The 22,461-nt window shown below is 37.9% G+C and overlaps 1 protein-coding gene across 1 annotated transcript in view; it reads left to right on the top strand.

The window, feature by feature from the left end:
• Window positions 1-14,015: 14,015 nt before the first annotated feature.
• Window positions 14,016-22,461, top strand: part of LOC121377849 (E3 ubiquitin/ISG15 ligase TRIM25-like) — a 20,151-nt gene continuing 11,705 nt past the window's right edge. Inside the window, exons 1-4 of the mRNA XM_041505946.1 lie at window positions 14,016-14,048; window positions 18,723-20,242; window positions 20,641-20,709; window positions 22,149-22,456. Of these exons, the coding sequence (XP_041361880.1) occupies window positions 18,817-20,242; window positions 20,641-20,709; window positions 22,149-22,456 (1,803 nt within the window). The 5' untranslated portion in view covers window positions 14,016-14,048; window positions 18,723-18,816. The remainder of the gene's footprint in view (window positions 14,049-18,722; window positions 20,243-20,640; window positions 20,710-22,148; window positions 22,457-22,461) is intronic.

Below are 22,461 nucleotides of genomic sequence, written 5' to 3'. Positions count from 1 at the left end.
TGGTCTGGGTTGTTTTTGCATGTCGTGTAAAGATACATATAACGATATGATAACAGAGGCAACAATGACAGTGGTAGTTTATAAACATTCAAATCTGCTGTTTAGGTTGTATCCAGATACAGTTGCAGCTGGCTGTTTGTGTGTATATTGTACAGATTAGGTTCCCATGTCGTCTGCTTAGGACAGAGGTCGATGAGTTTCGTGATAGCATTTATGTCACAGACCCTAGTTTAATGGAAACGGACACTAAGTTTGGTTAACCTACACACCTGTAACGCAGTTTGATGAAGGTATTACGATAATGTAAAACAAGACACTGTGACACTGAAACAAAAAAATACCTTTCAAAAGTAGACTCGATCTCGTCTTCATGTTCGTTACTTCTCAGAAAGACTTGCGTTTTTAAAAATATCCAAAATGCATGACGTTTTATTAGATATGCATAGTCCTATGATTAGCGTTTTGCCATGAGCCAACTAATCAGTGCTATGGGGCAAATTTTATATTGATTTCAAGGTAGCCGCCAGGTACAAAACGTTTTTGCCAATACATTGAATTCTAAATGTTCTCAATCAACATTTCAAATTGCAATATCCACATTTTAGCATATGTGATATTATGTGCAAACGTAACTTTCTTAATTAAAAATGTCTGTTAAGTTCTATTTTAAAGTGGATGTTATCTTGGATTTTACAAATCGTCAATTGGAATGATTTTATTTATGGTGAATAGGGATTACTTAAATTCGGGGCTCCATTCTTGTTTTAAGTATAGCAGTATATTCAACCATTGCTAATAAGATTGCTAATAAGTGTGGCAATTATAACATCTCATCTCACTGCATACATCCTAGCTGGATGTGATACTGTGACCTTTTCCTACAGGTGAGACCAGGCCTGGCGCTTATAAAACGTTTAGAGTCTAGATTGTATGTGTGTGACGTCATTAGAGATTGAGTCTGGACTCCAACAGTTTTATAAGCACGGGCAGTGAACATGGCGTGTTTAGCTTCAGTTTCAAACGCTGGACATCTACCCGTATTCCGGTGTCTTTAAAGTTTTCTTGCCTGAAAGACATCATTTCAAGTGTCTGTATAACGGAGATGACTGGTGCCAACCTAGTTTTGCTACATGTTACCACCAAAGAAGACTTGTATTGACTTTCGTAGCTCATACCGAGATATTATGCACACTAGATGTGCTCCGACGTGTGCAACTAATAGTTTTAAGCAGGTTCGTCTTTAATAGCCACCACAGTAATGCCAAAGACTTGGTCAAAAATGCTGTCTTTGGCGAGCATGTGCCAACAGTGATGCTGAAGGAGTGTTTGGGCACACATTTGGACAAAGATTCACCAGGTGACTATTAACCAAAGTTGAATTGACAATGAGTTGTCCATGCCAAGGCCTTGAAATAAAAGTAATAAAGCATATATTGAAATGTGTGCTTTGTATCTATGATATTCAAGTTATCGTTTACTCTTTGTGTGAGCTGATGTCTATGTATGTATGTATGTGCGTGTGTGTGTGTTTGTTTCTGTGTGCGTGTGGGGGGGGGGGGGGGTGTGTGTGTATGTATATGTGTGTGTGTTTGTGTGGGTGTGTATGTGGGTGTGTATGTATGTGTGTGTGTCGGGGTTGTGTGTGTATGTGTGTGTGTATGTTTGTGTGTGTGTGTCTGTGTGCGTTTCTGGGTTGTGTGTGTATGTGTGTGTGTGTGTATATATGTGCGTTTATATGTGTGTGTGGGTGAATGTGTGTGTGTGTGTGTGTGTGTACATGTGTGTGTATCCGTCTCTGTCTCTCTGTCTCTCTGTCTCTCTCTCTCTCTCTCTCTCTCTCTCTCTCTCTCTCTCTGTGTGTGTGTGTGTGTGTGTGTGTGTATATATGTGTGTGTGTGTGTGTGTGTGTGTTTGTGTGGGTATGTATAGGGGTGTGTATGTCTGTGTGTGTGTCGGGGTTGTGTGTGTGTGTGTGTGTATGTCTGTGTGCGTGTCGGGGTTGTATGTGTGTGTGTGTGTGTGTGTGTGTGTATATGTGCGTTTGTATGTGTGTGTGGGTGAATGTGTGTGTGTGTGTGTGTGTGTATACATGTGTGTATCCCTCTCTCTCTCTCTCTCTCTCTCTCTCTCTCTCTCTCTCTCTCTCTCTCTCTGTGTGTGTGTGTGTGTGTGTGTGTGTGTGTGTGTGTGTGCCTACGTGCCCCTCCAGCTTACCTTGATATCTTGATTTTGATTTATTGACAAAATCGATGTGCCCTGAAACATATCTAATTCAACCCAGTATGGACGCCTGAATTTCGATGTGCCCTGAAAATCCCGTCTTAACTAATACAATAAATCTATGTTTATTGGTATATAGTTTGTAAACCCACTAGTATAATGCAATATAATCCCAAAATCATATCAGCCAATGAAAACTCTTCGCATGAGATAGACAACTGATCTTTCCCATATACAAGCACACCAATGGCATGGCAATACCTAATTATCACTATTTATATTGTGTAAATAAGGTAGCATACATCTCTACCATACACTTGCAGAGTTAACAATCTGCTTACATATCCACCAGATTCACTTGCACATCTATAGGTCTGTCCGTGGTTACTGAAACTCACTGATGGGATTGTGAGATTGTAAATGTTTCCTCCAGAACACGGATGTTCGTAGTGATCAGGTGCTTTGTCACGGATACAACTGGTTCCTGGTCCTTGAGAGATACCAAATGAGAGCTCGTCATCAACTTGCCACCAGATCCTTATAGTTGTACGGCCGCCCGTGTCACATGTGAATGTGGAACTTGATTCTACAACAGCATGGTCTGCAGATCCAGTCAGGGAGAATGCAGCTGAAACTAGACAGGGCAATACATCAGTCAAACGAAAATGAAACAAGCAGCTGATGATATAGATTATCTTGATTAGCGACTAAACAGACAGTTATGAATCATTAGTCGCACTTGCTTTTTTTAACATTTTACATTTGACTTTTTTATTTTTTTTTCTTTTTTTGTTGCTGTTGGAACTAAAGCTCTATATCCGTTGGTTAAAATGAATCTAGTGTTGGTTTTGGCGCACCTATATTAATGCTGACTAAATCCTCCAGTAAGGGAAGTGTTGGAATCCAATCTATTATTCCAATTTCTAGAATTGCCAAATAGGCTTAGTTAAACAGAATTTACTTTCTTTAAACAGTTTTTCCCTCGACATAAACGTATTAATGCAATAACACTAACATTCATTAATTTCCAGTTATGCAACAGGAGAATAATATATTAAAATATGACAACAAATATGGTTAACTTAAAAAATAAAACAAGGCTTATGACATTGCATCTCACCCTGAAAAACCGAGTTTGTAATGCCGTAAAGTACATTACCTAAATGTCCATTACATTGGACACAAATACCATGACACACTTTTTAAATGTTGTGTTTAAGTTTGATTATTAATGCAAAACGTGTCTTAATAAACATTTTACTTGGAACAAACTTTATTTTTCGGGGGACGCTAAACATTCAGTTGGCGGGACATACTCCAGTGATAAAGCGCAAGCCTGATGCACGGTCGGTCTAGGATCGATCCCCGTCGGTGGTCGCATTGGGCTATTTCTCGTTCCAGCCTGTGCACCACGACTGGTATATCAAAGGCCGTGGTGTGTGTTATACTGTCTGTGGGATAGTGCATATAAAAGAAAACTTGCTACTAATGGGAAAATGTAGCGGGTTTCCTCTCTATGACTGTGTCAAAATGACCATATGTTTAGCATCCAATAGCCGATAATTAATAAATCAATGTGATCTAGTTGTGTCGTTAAACAAAACAAACAAAAATTAAACATGACATCATTGGAAGCAAGTTTGACTGAGCACGATAACTATAACAAATGTTTACCTCTTAATCAGAATTAGACTTATACCTGAATATATTTGTCATTGTCTCCATTTGATTAATACTATGTGCGCTTCAACAAAACTGATAATAATCGGTACATTTTGTAATGGCACTTCCTTTGGGAGTGAATTCCAGTCAAAACATTTTGGAATGCCTTCGTTCATCTGATACTCGCTAACTGTCCACACATTTATAACTTGACGCTTGATGCTAATTAAATCTTCTTCGTTCATCTGATACTCGATAACTGTCCGCACATTTTTAACTTGACGCTTGATGCTAATTAAATCTTCTTCGTTCATCTGATACTCGATAACTGTCCGCACATTTATAACTTGACGCTTGATGCTAATTAATTCTTCTTCGTTCATCTGATACTCGATAACTGTCCGCACATTTATAACTTGACGCTTGATGCTAATTAATTCTTCTTCGTTCATCTGATACTCGATAACTGTCCACACATTTATAACTTGACGCTTGATGCTAATTAATTCTTCTTGGTGAAAATAATAAAACAATAACAGATGTAAATGTTTGTATCAGATTTTATTAGTTTTCAAAGTTATTTATTTACAAATGTAAAGTACCAGATACATCACCAATTTATATCAAGATACATCACCAATTTATATCAAACATTTCAAATACATTTCAAATATGTTCTAAAATCAAGATATATAATTGAAAATAATAAAACAATAACAGATGTAATGTTTGTATCAGATGAATATTAGTTTTCAAAGTTCTTTATTTACAATGTAAAGTACCAGATACATCACCAATTTATATCAAACATTTCAAATATGTTCTAAAAATCAAGATATTATCATTGAAAATGGTTTAACAGTACACTACTATTGCACGATTTGATGCCAACAAACCAATCACCTTGTTGGTACTATATATGACGTCATCACAAATTGGCAAAGCACACACAATGACGTCACGTAGTTTAAAGCGTTTGCGTTTACGTCTTTCTGGTTTCAGTGTTAAACTTGTAATAAAATGGTTCATTATAGATTTTGTTTTACGAATATTTAGAGCTATGGGTTTTGAAAATGATCTGTGAACCGTGAATAAAATACAAAGTTAAAGCAATACCCAGAACAGTAAAGTAGTGTACGTCGTTTCTGTATAGATGGACGTGTCGCCGACATCGAAAATAAAGCTCGTGACAAGTGAAAATTATTTCACTCGGGACATAAATTTGATAATAACTGGTAACTCGTTTATTATCCTCTATATATGTGTATCGCTACATGTATATGGATGGATGCGTCTGAACATGTATGTGTTTGTTGGTGTACAGCAATTATGTAACTACACCTTTTGTACAGCTTCATGCTTATGTGTATGTGTGTGTGTGCGTGTGCGTGCGTGTGTAGGTGCGTGTGCGTGAGTGTGTGCGTGTGTGTGTGTGTGTGTGTGCGCGCGTGTGCGTGCGTGCGTGCGTGCGTGTGTGTGTGTAATGGAAGAACTATATTAATAAATATATTTTTGCAGAACTCCTTTTAAGATTTAATTACTACATATATAACTTTAAGATTTAACTACTACATATATAACTTTAATTTACCTTACTCACACGTAGCTTAAAGTTTAGATTTAACTACTACATATATAACTTTAATTTACCGTACTCACACGTAGCTTAAAGTTTAGATTTAACTACTACATATATAACTTTAATTTACCTTACCCACATGTAGCTTAAAGTTTAGATTTAACTACTACATATATAACTTTAATTTACCGTACCCACACGTAGCTTAAAGTTTAGATTTAACTACTACATATATAACTTTAATTTACCGTACCCACACGTAGCTTAAAGTTTAGATTTAACTACTACATATATATGGATTAATTTACCGTACCCACACGTAGCTTAAAGTTTAGATTTAACTACTACATATACAACTTTAATTTACCGTACCCACACGTAGCTTAAAGTTTAGATTTAACTACTACACATATAACTTTAATTTACCGTACCCACATTTAGCTTAAAGTTTTGATTTAACTACTACATATATAACTTTAATTTACCGTACCCACATTTAGCTTAAAGTTTAGATTTAACTACTACATATATAACTTTAATTTACCTTACCCACACGTAGCTTAAAGTTTATATTTAACTACTACATATATAACTTTAATTTACCTTACTCACATTTAGCTTAAAGTTTAGATTTAACTACTACATATATAACTTTAATTTACCGTACCCACACGTAGCTTAAAGTTTAGATTTAACTACTACATATATAACTTTAATTTACCGTACCCACACGTAGCTTAAAGTTTAGATTTAACTACTACATATACAACTTTAATTTACCGTACCCACACGTAGCTTAAAGTTTTTATTTAACTACTACACATACAACTTTAATTTATCGTACCCACACGTAGCTTAAAGTTTAGATTTAACTACTACACATATAACTTTAATTTACCGTACCCACATTTAGCTTAAAGTTTAGATTTAACTACTACATATATAACTTTAATTTACCGTACCCACATTTAGCTTAAAGTTTAGATTTAACTACTACATATATAACTTTAATTTACCTTACTCACACGTAGCTTAAAGTTTAGATTTAACTACTACATATATAACTTTAATTTACCTTACCCACACGTAGCTTAAAGTTTAGATTTAACTACTACGCATATAACTTTAATTTACCTTACTCACACGTAGCTTAAAGTTTAGATTTAACTACTACACATATAACTTTAATTTACCTTACCCACACCTAGCTTAAAGTTTAGATTTCATGTGTCTCTGGCTGCCTGTCTGCCTGCCTGTCTCACTCTCACTCCGGTTATCACTTCAGGGCGTAGGTTACTGCATGGACAAAATATGATATTTATTTCGACCACTTTGACAATGGTGGTTTACTTTGTATTCAAAAATAATATACACTTATTGCTGACTTACTGGGATGGGCATTATTGCAGAACAATGTGGGGGATGGGGGGGGGGGAGGGTAATTGTGGTTTGGGGTTATGTTTGTATTATATTGTTGGCTTTTATTATTAAATTATTTATATTATTTCTGGTTAAGAGTTTAATCAGTTTAGATTATGGAATATTCTGATGCATTTGCTTAAAATAGCTATACATTTACCAACAATATTTTAACAATGATAGTACAAAAAGTAAGATCCCGAGGTGAAAAGTTAGTGCCCCCACCCTGAATAGTTTCAGGTGATGACATTGTATTAAACAATGCATGGAAATCTTATGCCATGTCAGGTATACATGTTCTTCAAAAACGGGTTTTGGAGCTTGGACAATGGTAATACTTAGTGTGAAAGATTCATCATTGGCGTAGGAAGCGCGGGGAGGGGCAACGGGTGGAGGGGCAACAGGGCATGTGCTCCCCACCTACCCCCACTTTGCAGTAGCAGCCATGTTTTTATACATTTTATATGTATTTGTGTGTGTGTGTGCGTGTGACATTCACGTTTTAGAACAGGCAATTCACGGCTCAAATATCACACATTTTAAACAAGAATCAATTTATATAGCATTCCATCGCTACCGACTAATATGAAAATTTCAAACACATTATATGAGATATGTTTCCATTATTTTTAAATACATTTTTTGATGTGTCCACAAAGCAGCTTGTGTTAGCTTACTAAACATGTGCCCCTCCCATACTTTGTGTGGGTTTTTTAAAACATATTTTACATGTATTAATATATATATATATATATATATATATATATATATATATATATATATATATATATATATATATATATTTGTTTATTTATTAATCCAGCAATCACTGTATACATTGGCAATATATGATGACTAGATAAATCTCTATATTTTCGGTCACTGACCAAAAATATAGGTCACGTGACATAAGCCCGACTCGACTCGAGTATTTCAGAGTAGATTTTCAATAAACATACTCTTTAAATATATATATGTATCTATGTATGTATGTATGTATGTATCTGGGGCAAATATTTTTAAAACTAAAAACTTACATTATTAAAGATATTTAGTCGCTAACAAGTTATTTTGAACAATGACGGATAATATGTTTCATGGGGACTTTCTGACAAAATACATGTTGTTTAATACGAACTGGTTACACTTAACGGCTACTTTGTAAATTAGAAACCGGGCAATGGGGACAGCCGCTTTTTGACCATTTGCTCAGGGAAATATTACAAGAAAATGCCAGAAATATAATTTATAATATCAAACAAGTGTAGATATTATAATGAATTGTTTGCTAAAATGACACATACAAAAATATTACTTGAACATTTTTGTTTTACCGAGTACTAAATTTAGCGTACGCCAATTTGTCATGTTACTGCAGAATGACTGGGGCGGTGTTTTCGATTTACGTAACATTTATCAAGATTATATGTTATTTCCATGCATTACTTAGACCTAAACAGTTGTATGTGTGTGTGTGTGGGGGGGGGGGGGGGGGGGGGGGGTAGGTTGGAAATGCGCGGTCGGTCCAGGATCGATCCCCATCGGCGGGCTCGTTCCAGCCAGCGAACCATAACTGGTATATAAAAGGTCATGGTACGTGATATCCTGTCTGTGGGATTGTGCATGCAAACGATTCCTTGCTAAAAAAAAAGAAAAAAATGAATCGGGTTTCCAAGGCGCGCGTGCAGGGATGTTAGCGGGGTTGGGGGTAATAGACTATTTTTTTAGTAAAGTTTATATGGGGTCATGCTTCCCCAGAGAATATATTTCAATTTTTGTTTTCGCTTGGGCAGGGAGGGGTTTCGACCCTCAATATCTTCCCCCGTCACATGCACCCGTTTCCTTTCTAAAACTATATGTCGACATTCAATAGCCGGTCATTACTAAATCAATATGCCTTAACACTGATGTTGTTAAAAGAAACTAACTGTCCACACTTTCCATACGAAAGAATATTGTATTTGAATCTGTTGATTATAACACACGTAAAATTAGTAAGTGAAAACATTCAATGTCTATTTTAGTATATTTTATTTTAAAATATGTACACGATCAATATTTTATACAAATTAAACTTTGAAAGTTCTACTAACACTTTATACAATATTAATTATGGAATCAGGGCCGTACCCTCCGGGGGGCAGGGCGGATGCCCCCATGAGAAGCTAACCTTCTTCTTTTTTACTTCAGAAAATAGCATACACATCTCAGAGTTTAATTCTATAGTGTTTCATCCATTGTTTATAAAAAGTAGTGCCCCCCCCCCCCCCCCCCCCCTTAGGACTTTGATCAGGTAACAACCCTGGAAATACGATTGTCGATAATACGTCGACAAGATCAAACCGGTTTTAACGAAACACCTTAGTACCCTATCCTCAACCGAACGTTCTTCGTACAGCTGCTTTCATTTCAACTTATTTTCGTGCTTATATCCAACTAAGGTTCAAGCACGCTGTCCTGGACACATACCTCAGCTATCTGTGATGTCTGTCCAGAACAGTGGGTTAGTTGTTAGTTGGTTAGTGAAAGGGAAGAGGGTATAGTGGCCTTACACTTACCCATTGAGCCCTTAAGAACTCGCTCTGGGTTGGAGCCGGTACTTACCAGCCTGTAGTCCGATGGCTTAACCACTGCGCCACCGAGGCCGGTGCAAAAGCTGTGGTTTGTGTTTTGCCGACCAATGGCGGCACAAGTGACGAATTGAGCGTATACTTTTGACGATCTCCGTTGATAGTGAAGACACACGAGTTTTTTCAAAAGTGAATTTCAGCTTGTATTTCATATTTGTACATGATGTTATAATATGGTAACCCGAGACTGTAGCTTTAACTTGCGGTGCCTTCTAACGGTATATCGGCCAGCAGTAAACAAGTCAATAACATTTAACGATCTACTTTCGGAAACAAGACATGCTTTATTTAACGACGCACTCAATGCATTTTATTTACAGTTATATGGCGTCAGATATGGTTAAGGACCACACAGATATCGAGAGAGAAAACCCGCTGTCCCCACTTCATGGGCTACTCTTGCCGATTAGCAGCAACGGATCTTTTATATGCACCATACCACAGACAGGGTACTACATACCACGGCCTTTGATATACCAGTCGTGGTTCCACTGGCTGGGACGAGAAATAGCCCAATGGGTCCACCGACGGGGATCGATCCCGCACCGACCGCGCATCGAGCGAATGCTGTACCACTAGGCTCCGTCTCGCTCCTTTTCGGTAACAGTACACGGAAATATTTGACATGTTGTCGCGTAGCCACGTCGGGTCAGATAGCTCGAATGTCCCACTTTATATATACACAGATCAGGTTGACTTTTGTGTGTATTTGGGTCAGTATAGTGAATAATGTAATCAGAATAAACACTGTTTTACAAAGTAACTAAAAGGACTTCTACTACTTAATCTGTATATTCTTATGTGTATTTTAATTTGCAGTATCTTCTAACAGTCCGTCAGCGGGCAGTAAACAAATCAACAGTGTAAAGACCGAGTTGAGTAAACTGTACAATGACATATTTCACGCATGTCTTTGTCACGTTAGTCGTCAGGTAAATTTCGTGTTTGGGTCAGTGTATTGAATAGCGCTAGGTACGATACATCGATTTCTACGTGATATGTAGGTTGTGATTCATGTATTGTATCACATCCAACACAATACACGTTAGAAAGACAAAATGAAAACATAAATACTTATAGTTGTATTTAAATAAAGTGAACGTTTTAAAATAACATTTTATGTAGTGGTTTATATTAAAAAAATATATAGCAATTTACATAATGTTACGACCTAATGAACTGGGACTAACTGGCTTCGGTTGAGCAATGTTAATAAAGTAGTGAAACAGGGGTATGACTGTCCATATAGGGAATATTTCCGAGAACAGACGGAGGGCGTTATAAGCAGAATAAAGAGTATTTCGGAGAATAGAGAGAAACAGAAAGGACTACTACTACTTTAGCAGAGGATAAACATGACAGACTGTTTTTATTATTGTGTGGAAGTTTTACTTATTTCAACCATGAAAACGTGTGGTATCATGGTTATTGTACAGGTGTGACGTCGACACACATCACTCGTCATGGACGTACCACTGGAAATAAGGTAACTTGTTTCTAAACCATTTCTATGTTATATTTGTATTTTGTTTATTTCAATGCGATAGTGTAATACAGGCCTGTAATAACGATGCATATACAGTGTGGGGGTGCGGTGAAGGCCTTAACCGGCCTCGATCGTTGATATAGCAGGCCCGTAGCCAAGATTTTGAGAGGGAGGGTCGTTTAGGCTTATGGTGAGGCACAAAGTGCCTCACACGAGGGCGCAAAGCGCCCGAGTTGCTCAGGGGGCTCCGGGGGCATATTGAAAAGAAAAAAAAGCCACCGGTAGGCTCGACCCCCCATTGGCTACGGGTCCGTATCTAGGGAATATTTATCGCGTATATAAAATAATTTGCATATTTTACTATTGAAAACCTCTGATATTATATTTGATTTACACTAAATGTATCTGAATGTCTGATTGTATGCAAAGTATCGTGTATGGCACATTTTAAAATAGATACACATCAAAGTATTACTACCCTGCCTAATTTCAGTGTTGCAGTAATACAAATATGTGTTTACATGATATGTTGGTATTTATTGATAATATATTGCCTTAAAATGCCATGCATTGTATGTTTGTCTGTTCTTAATTCAGACAGAAATCTTACAGCATTAGGACGCTACTTATATCAATTGTATTACAAAATGTTAGCTTTATCTGCACCAGGAATTGATTTGGTTCAATACAACCGCTAGGCTATGTGCGCCCCTGTCGTAGAGGTTCTAATCAACCAAATCAATTCCTATTGCCGACAATGATAACGTTTACTCATAAAATTGATTTAAGAAGCATTACGCGTATGAACACACCCAGACAGTACACCAATACAAAGTGTGGCACCTCACATCTAATCTACCATTGATGAGATTTAATTAATATTTTTATTAGCAACCGTCATTATTGCTGAAATTAGCAGTTCCATTTTTTGGGGTACCCTGCATTATTTTCAACCTCTGGTGTGTAATGCACAACAACTAACTGTATAACAGATAAAAGTGTATTTATTTATTGGCAATGGCTAATAGTATTTGCACAAACAATCAATGTCAGTTATTACTACCAACCACAACCACGGCTGTTTTTACTCCGGGAATATTTGACTGAGCACCTTGTACTTTGACGTGGAACCCTCTTCTTTGTTACAATACAACCTAGATAGTGACGTTAGCTGCATGTGAGCACCGGCCTCGGTGGCGCAGTGGTTAACACTTTCTACAGTGACAATAACACAATAGCCGATGATTAATAATCAATGTGCTCTCGAGGTGTCGTTAAACTACCGGAATCCGTGGCGCAGTGGTTGAGCCATCAGACTACATGCTGGTGGGTACAGGGTTCGCAGCCCGGTACCGGCTCCAACCCAGAGCATGTCTTTAAGGGCTCAATGGGAAGGTGCAAGGCCACTACACCCTCTTCTCTCTCACTAACCACTAACCAACTAACAACTAACCCACAGATTAGCAGCAAGGTTTCTTTTATATGCACCATCCCACAGACAGGATACCACGACCTTTGTTACACCAGTTGTGGAGCACTGGCTGGAACGAGAAATAGCCCAATGGATCCACCGACGGGGTAACCGGTTTCGGTGGTGTCGTAGTTAAACCATCGGACGTAAGGCTGGCAGGTACTGCGTTCGTATCCCGGTACTGGCTCCCACTCAGTGGATAGGTGTAAGGCCACTACACGCACTTCTCTCCCATTAACCATGAACAGATAGCTGAGGTGTGTACCCAGGACAGCTTGCTTCAACCTTAATTGGATATAAGCATGGAAATAACTTGAAACAAATGTCAAATGGGAGCCGTACATTCTAATATTAGTCAGTTATGGAGGATACGTGACGTTTTGATGAACTAAGTGCCCAGTTAGTTTAAAGCGTGCCTTTCAGACTCGCTGGTGAAGACAGTATTCTTAAAGTAGCTTATTGCATTTTCTTACACACCCGTTGGTGTGAAGGCCATGTGTTATTTTTGATAACATATGGTTGTTTACACGCGTACGTGTGTTAACAATTTCCAGGCATACGGCTGGCTGCTATTAGGTGATGCCCAGGTCACCAGTGCCATACATCCAATGAAAAACAACACGGTGGAAATAGATTACACTGACGTATAGTTAACCTGACAATCATGTGTCTGTGACGCGTAAGTGCAACGGCTGTAAATAACTTTTAGTCGAAAAAGATGTTAAAATTTGCTTAAAACCTGGTTTTTTGAGGATATGTAAGAAATATAATAATACACTTGTGTCCGATAGATACCATAATTTTATTTCACAACTCGTTTAAAAATGTATCAAACTCGCTTTCGATCGTTAGTTACATTTTAAATCAACTCGTTGTGAGATAAATGGTATCCAACGGCCACTCATGTATTATTCTTTATGTATTGCACACCAGTGTAAGATATTGATCATGTCATAACAATAACTCAGTATCTAACTAGTGTAATTTTGACGTAACGTGAGCGTGATGTAGACCACTTGCTGACCTAATGCGTAGAAAAATAACGTGTATTAGGTCTCGACATTTGCTTACTTCAGCCTTGCGACTTGTTGTAGATGGTTTGTAATAAACAAAATACTAAACTAGCTTGCATGTTATACCATTTTTATGAAACCCGTGAACGGTTCACCCGTTACACAAAAATAGGATGACAGGCAATCTCGTTTAGTATTCTATATTTTATTTAGTGTACAGCTGTTATGAAGTATACCACATATGTTGAAACCAGTATGGGGTACCACAGAGTTCTGCTACGATTAGTTTTTCAGTTATATCTCTTAAATGTTAGGAGAGACCCCACTTACTTGCAGGTAGGTTAAACTATGATGTGTCAAAATGTGTAAAGGTGTACTGTCGTGGCGCTGATGCGCTACTTCAATCAAGTTATTTACAAAATGTTAACATTGTATGCAACGTGAATTGATTTGGTTCAACAGAACCGCTAGGCTAGACACGCCCCTGTCGTAGATAGTCACGTCAGGTGAGGTTTGCTATCTGAGTCAACGTTTTCAATGGCGCTAGATGACAGACTATGGACCTCGGGTAACATACACTGTGTTGTAATACTCTCGCTGTGATACAAGCAATATAGATTTACTAGCGTGGAAATTAAACATGTACTAAACTTATAGAAATTAATGCATTCATTTATATAAATAAAACATTGAAATAATGAATATTTAGTTATGTATTTTCTGCCGTGATACATTATTATAATTAGTATGTTTGTTTAACTTGCGACGCCTTCTAACAGTACATCTCCCAGGAGTAAACAAATAAATAGCATATAACCATCTTCTTTCGAAAATGATACAAGGGAGTATTGTGACGTATGTTGTCACGTAGCGACGCCAGGACAGGTAGCTCGAATGTCCCATGCTGACTTTTATGTGTAACTGAGTGAGTGTTGTGAATAGCGCTAGATAAAACACACTGATGTCCGCGTGATATGTCCGATGTGGAGTGTCACTATCTATTATAACACTCGCACCACAATACGTGTATCTGAGTGAGTGTTGTGAATAGCGCTAGATAAAACACACTGATGTCCGCGTGATATGTCCGATGTGGAGTGTCACTATCTATTATAACACTCGCACCACAATACGTGTATCTGAGTGAGTGTTGTGAATAGCGCTAGATAAAACACACTGATGTCCGCGTGATATGTCCGATGTGGAGTGTCACTATCTATTATAACACTCGCACCACAATATGTGTATCTGAGTGAGTGTTGTGAATAGCGCTAGATAAAACACATTGATTTCCACGTGATATGTCCGATGTGGAGTGTCACTATCTGTTATAACACTCGCACCACGATACGTGTAACTGAGTGAGTGTTGTGAATAGCGCTAGATAAAACACATTGATTTCCACGTGATATGTCCGATGTGGAGTGTCACTATCTGTTATAACACTCGCACCACGATACGTGTAACTGAGTGAGTGTTGTGAATAGCGCTAGATAAAACACATTGATTTCCACGTGATATGTCCGATGTTGAGTGTCACTATCTGTTATAACACTCGCACCACGATACGTGTAACTGAGTGAGTGTTGTGAATAGCGCAAGATAAAACACATTGATTTCCACGTGATATGTCCGATGTGGAGTGTCACTATCTATTATAACACTCGCACCACAATATGTGTATCTGAGTGAGTGTTGTGAATAGCGCTAGATAAAACACATTGATTTCCACGTGATATGTCCGATGTGGAGTGTCACTATCTGTTATAACACTCGCACCACGATACGTGTAACTGAGTGAGTGTTGTGAATAGCGCTAGATAAAACACATTGATTTCCACGTGATATGTCCGATGTTGAGTGTCACTATCTATTATAACACTCGCACCACAATACGTGTAACTGAGTGAGTGTTGAGAATAGCGCTAGATAAAACACATTGATTTCCACGTGATATGTCCGATATGGAGTGTCACTATCTATTATAACACTCGCGCCACAATATTTGTAACTGAGTGAGTGTTGTGAATAGCGCTAGATAAAACACATTGATTTCCACGTGATATGTCCGATGTTGAGTGTCACTATCTGTTATAACACTGGCACCACGATACGTGTAACTGAGTGAGTGTTGTGAATAGCGCTAGATAAAACACATTGATTTCCACGTGATATGTCCGATGTTGAGTGTCACTATCTGTTATAACACTCGCACCACGATACGTGTAACTGAGTGAGTGTTGTGAATAGCGCTAGATAAAACACATTGATTTCCGGGTGATATGTCCGATGTGGAGTGTCACTATATATTATAACACTCGCACCACAATACGTGTATCTGAGTGAGTGTTGTGAATAGCGCTAGATAAAACACACTGATTTCCACGTGATATGTCCGATGTGGAATGTCAGTATCTATTATAGGGACGGGACGTAGCCCAGTGGTACAGCGCTCGCTCGATGCGCGGTCGGTGTGAGATCGATCCCCGTCGGTGGCCCCATTGCGCTATTTCTCGTTCCAGTCAGTGCACCACGACTGGTACATCAAAGGCTGTGGTATGTACCACCCTGTCTGTGCGATGGTGAATATAAAAGATCCCTTGCTGCTAATCGAAATAAACTAGCCCATGAAGTGGCGACAGCGGGTTTCCTCTCTTAATACCGGTGTGGTCCTTAACCATATGTCTGACGCCATATAACCGTAAATAAACTGTGTTGAGCGCGTCGTTAAATAAAACATTTCTTTCTTTCTTTCTATTATAACACTCGCACCACAATACGTGTATCTGGGTCAGTGTTGTGAATAGCGCTAGGTAAGACACATTGATTTCCACGTAGTATGTACGTTGTTGATTGTCGCTATCTATTATAACACTCGCATCACAAGACAAGCTAGAAAGGCCCTACATCACAGCAACTCGTTGATATTTCAAACGGAATTTGAGATATGTTAATCGCCTACAATACTGTATAGTATATATATCAATAACGTGATCCACTAAGTACAATGCAGGTCACTTTGTGTTGTATGTGAAGTAAAACTTTAAAGAAAGAAAGAAATGTTTTATTTAACGACGCACTCACCACATTTTATTTACGGTTATATGGCGTCAGACATATGGTTAAGGACCACACAGAGTTTGAGAGGAAACCCGCTGTCGCCACTACATGGGCTACTCTTTCCGATTAGCAGCAAGGGATATTTTATTTGCGCTTCCCACAGGCAGGATAGCACAAACCATGGCCTTTGTTGAACCAGTTGTGGATCACTGGTCGGTGCAAGTGGTTTACACCTACCCATTGAGCCATGCGGAGCACTCACTCAGGGTTTGGAGTCGGTATCTGGATTACAAATCCCGTGCTTCGACTGGGATCCGAACTCAGTGCCTACCAGCCTGTAGACTGATGGCCTAACCACGACACCTTAAGGACTACAAAAAAATTATTAATTCTCTGTCAAGTTATACACGTATATGGGATTTAACAGTAAATACGAAAAAGACAAAAATAGTTATTTTTAGAAATGAAGGACGAATTCGAGACAACGAGAAGTGGTACTTTAATGGATGTAAACTTGATGTTGTAAATGAATGTATTTATCTTGGTGTTTTGTTTTTCTACAACCGCAAATTCGCACGCACACAGAAGCGAGTTGCAGAACAAGGGCGTAAAGCATTGTTTTGTTTAATGAATGTATGTAAAAATAATGCTGTCTGTTTTTGATACATATGCTAATTCTATTTTAAGCTATGCTTCTGAAATATGGGGTTTCCACAAGGCACTTGATGTTGAAAAGGTGCACATACAATTCTGTAAAAGACTATTGGGTGTTAAATCGGGAACATGCAACGAATTTGTTTATAGTGAACTTGGGCGTTTCCCGCTGCAAATCACAAGAAAACTCAGAATATTTAAATACTGGATAAAATTACGCAACTCCACTAATTATATGATACGCGGCATATATGAAGAAATGATACAATACAATGATAATTGGTTAATGAATATTAGGCAGGAACTTAACATGCTGGGTTTGAATTACATTTGGAATTTAGATTATGTTGACAATAGATGTTACATTAGTTTAAAGAAAGAATATGCGACACATTTAAGGAAATCTTTACCAGCTTTATTAAACGAGTTCAAATTACAGTCTTACCTTAAATTACCAATACATGAACGATATTTAAAGGAAATATGCAGAATCAGAATATGTGCTCATAAATTAAATATAGAATCTGGCCGATATCGTAACATCGAAAGATCAGAAAGAAAGTGTACAATTTGTAATACAAATGTTATAGAAGATGAATACCATTTTATAATGCAATGCCCACAATACAAAGATTTGCGAAATAAGTACATAAAAATGTATTATCACAGGCAACCAAGTGTTTTTCTATTTATACAGTTGTTAACTACAAGTAACAAAAAATAACTTAATAACCTTGGAAAGTATCTAGTACAAGCAAACAAAATTAGAGATCAGCTATTACAGTAAGGAAACCTTTTTTAAATTTTTTTAGTATCCCTAATTACTTTTAAGAAAACCATACATATATATATATATATATATATATATATATATATATATATATATATATATATATATATATATTTGTTTTGTATTGTGTTTTGTATATATGCTGATGAGTTGTAAAACTTAAAGCTAATAAAGAATTGAATTGAATTGAAGATTATGTGTAGCTTATCTTTGAGACATGTCAACCACTGAATAAACAATGTACTGGAGTGTCGTTAAACAAACATTCCTTTCCAGGTAATATATTCAGAGTCATGGATAAAGGTAAAAAAACGTCCTGAAAATGGATCCAAAACACGGCTTAAAATTTCTGGAAATATAAAATATTGGAAGTGTATGAACCCTGATGAGTCTTGATCGCGGATAGCTGTTTTATTATTCAAATGTTAGAATTGCGTGTCCTTGTGTATGTGTGCGATTGTGTATGTATGGGTGTCATGGTGTGTGTGTGTGTGTGTGTGTGTGTGTGTGTGTGTGTGTGTGTGTGTGTGTGTGTGTGTGTGTGTGTGTGTGTGTGTGTGAATGTGCGTGTCCGTGTGTGTTTGTGTTTGTCTGTGTGTGGGTGGGTGTCACTGTATCTGCGCGAATGTGTGTGCGCATTCGTTTGTGTCTGTGTGGTTACTGCGTTCTCCTTAATATTGATTCATATATAAATATATGAAAACATTAGTTGTTGAATATTTCTTCTTAAAATTTTAGGTTTTGATTGAAAAGTTGGAATCATCTAACAAATGCAGGGACGACTTACAAATACAAACACAAAGTTGAAGCTGTGTGTTGAAAGATTCGTTCCATGATGGCTGAGAGCTCATTTGTCCCAATTCTCGAAATAAGAGACGAGTTCGTGACCTGTGAGATTTGCCTGGAATATTTCAACGATGGAGAGAAATGTCCGCGCATTCTCCCGTGTCACCACTCGTTTTGTTGTCAGTGTCTCATTTCTCTCTGGGAAAACTCACAACAAGGAGTGACGTGTCCGAACTGTCGACGGATGTGGCCTGTTCAGAATTCTATCGAGGCGACATTTCAACAAAACAAGGTACTCAGTAATTTAGTTGAATATATTGCGTTGAAAAACAGAAGAGGCGAGATAAACTGTCACGACTGTCCCAATGAATCCACAGCAACGTCACGCTGTATTGACTGCCAGGAATACATGTGTAACGTATGTACATCCTGCCACAACAAATTCACAATGTCAAAACACCACAAGACGGTTCTCATAACAGAACTGGTGAATATGGCTCAAGATGAGTACTTCCAGCAGAAAGAGATGTGTATAAATCACGAGAATTCAAAGTTGGAGATTTTCTGCAGGGCTTGCTCTACAGCAGTGTGTCCCACCTGTGTTCTTGTCGCCCACAGAGACCACGAGATTTGTAATCTGAAAGATGTTTATAATGAGAAAAAGGAATTAATCAGAACTGGTTTGAAAGATTTACAGACATCAGAAGAAAACCTCAGAACATATTCAGAAAGATTAACAGGAGATGTCCAAACACTTGCTGCGACAGAACAGAATCTTTTGAGCGACATTGATGAATCGAGTAACAAAATCATTGCCAAAGTTAAGGAAATAGCAACAAGGCTAAACGAAGATGTTATTTCAAAGGCAGCAAAACAAAAAGATCAAAGGAGCGAGCAGATTGAATTGATTGCACAGTCGGAAAGTCTGAAGGCCGAGCATATTCTGCATTGCCAGCAGGCTTTGCAGTTTGCTCGGCAAGTGGAATTCATTGAAATGTGTCAGGTTCTTGAACACGAAACGAAAAATCTGGTGAAAACACCAGAACTTCCTGGACTGGAGATAGAGGAAATTAGGGCGAATCTGAGGATTTTTGAACAGATTGATAACCTCATAGAAAAACCCGAGATCGTGTGTGAACAAACAACTGAAGACATTAAAGGACCAATCGTTCTGTGTGACACGTCACAGTTCAGACCGTGTGTTCAGTTTTCTGAAGCCAAGACGGAACACGAATCCAATGCCATCACAGTCACTTTCTTTCGAAAGAAAAATAGCTACGGTGACGATAAAACTAAGTTGCCTTCTTCTGTAGAAATCAATCAGAATATTGAAGGAAGCTTGGAGACTGCGGCTGCTGTTGGTGGTAGTCTCGAGTACAAAGCTGATACCACGGGTCATCACAGAACGTCCATCAGTATCAATGGCTACCACATGTTTCATGACAGATTTGATTTCCGCATCACGGAACAGGGTGAATATTGTTTTCCTACTTATTATTTATAAAAATATTAAATGAGTTGTATGTATATATTAGCCACCCAATGTAATAAATAGCATTCGTTATTATTGCTTGCATGTAGAATGTATTATTTATTTCGTTTTCATTCGATGTTTCTCCACTGGGTTTAAGAAAATAACTAAATAAATACATAAACAAATAAATAACATATAGCGATATTATATAATGATATATTTTATCTTTATTCTATAGATGTTTACAACAAAGATAAGATCTGTGTTTGTGTCAGTGTAGATGATAACAACGATTTTCGTTTCCCAGTGTAGAATCACAGCATGGATTAGATATTGTGACGATGTATACTTTTTTTCTCTTTTTTTAAAATAAATTGCTTTCTTTATTGTTTTTAGATGAAGACCTGGTGAGAAAAATACTTATAGGAGTTGATGGTCGGGCAGATGAATACAGAGAAATATGTTGTAAGTAATCTAATATTTGTTGATAGTTGATAGTTATCTTGTCTATCGACTCCACGAGAGAGCACTGTGACAGTTATTTTGTCTATCGGCTCCACGAGAGAGCACTGTGATAGATATTTTGTCTATCGACTCCACGAGAGAGCACTGTGACAGTTATTTTGTCTATCGACTCCACGAGAGAGCAGACATTTTGTCTATGTGAGCACTGTGACAGTTATTTTGTCTATCGGCTCCACGAGAGAGCACTGTGACAGTTATTTTGTCTATCGACTCCACGAGATAGCACTGTGACAGTTATTTTGTCTATCGACTGCACGAGAGAGCACTGTGACAGTTATTCTGTCTTTCGACTCCACGAGAGAGCACTGTGACAGTTATTCTGTCTATCGACTCCACGAGAGAGCACTGTGACAGTTATTTTGTCTATTGACTCCACGAGAAAGCACTTGTACAGTTATTTTGTCTATCGACACCACTAGAGAACACTGCGATAGTTATTTTGTCTATCGACTACACTAGAGAACACTGCGATAGTTAGTTTGTCTATCGACTCCACGAGAGAACACTGTGATAGTTACTTTGTCTCTCGACACCACTAGAGAGCACTGTTCAGTTGATCCTTGATTACTGGGTGTCAAACATTTGATCATTCTGACACATAGTCTTGAGAAAATACCCACTATCGTGTTTCATATTAGCAGCAAGGAATCTAATACAAGTATATGCACTTTCTCATATATATGGCAGTACATACCACAGCTTTTGATATGCCGGGAAATTGGGATCTAGTTAAGAGTAGGAAAACAACTATGAGCCTTCTAGGACAATTTGATCATATGGCATAAACATCTTAGTCTGAGAGAGAGAGAGAGAGAGAGAGAGAGAGAGAGAGAGAGAGAGAGAGAGAGAGAGAGAGAGACAGATACAGACACAGACACAGAGACAGAGACAGAGACAGAGTGTGTGTGTGTGTGTGTGTGGGTGTGTGTGTGTGTTAGGTCCCTCCTCTGCAACATATTAACAAAGTTGCTTATCTCGTCTGGTGTCAAATATTTGTATAAAAAAACCCCATTCTACCTCACTTTGTGGCTTCATTTTGTAAAGGCTAAAAACTTAGTGTGGCATTTTCTCAACATAATGATAATAGTAGTAAAAAAACTAAAAATACCCCACCCCCCACCCCACCCCTCCAACCCCCTCCCCCACCCCCCGAACAAACAAAAAACATTTGATTTATAATGCATATTATACGATGTTGAAAATATGTATTACATAAATGGCTAAATGGTTAGCGTTTTTCAGCAATGTAATATGGATAATAAATTGCAAGCTAAATTTTCACACACTATATAGAGTGATGACATCACTTTAGAATTCCTGTCTTTTTCTAATTTGACTTTTTAAAAATGTATTTACTTCAATATGTTCTCTTTTTGCAGTACCGAACATTGAATTTAATGACTGGAGGAGAAACAGGAATGATTGTGAAATTACATCAAGCGGTCTACTGGTCAACATATATTTACACAAACCTCCATTTAATCCTCCAGACAGTCTACAGATTTTTCGTGGAGTTACAGACATACTTCCTATATCAGGACTTGGGTGCTGGTATTGGCAGACGAATGTACATTGTATGGTGCTGGAAAAAGCTGAAAGAAGAAAAGTGGCAGCACAAGTTGGAGTTTGTGTAGAAGGGCATTGCGACGATGAGACACAGATTGCAAACAACAGACACGCGTGGTGTGTTGG

Source organism: Gigantopelta aegis, chromosome 7 (genome assembly GCF_016097555.1).
Source record: "Gigantopelta aegis isolate Gae_Host chromosome 7, Gae_host_genome, whole genome shotgun sequence".
NCBI lineage: Eukaryota > Metazoa > Mollusca > Gastropoda > Neomphalida > Peltospiridae > Gigantopelta > Gigantopelta aegis.
This window is presented reverse-complemented; position numbering and strand designations above follow the sequence as displayed.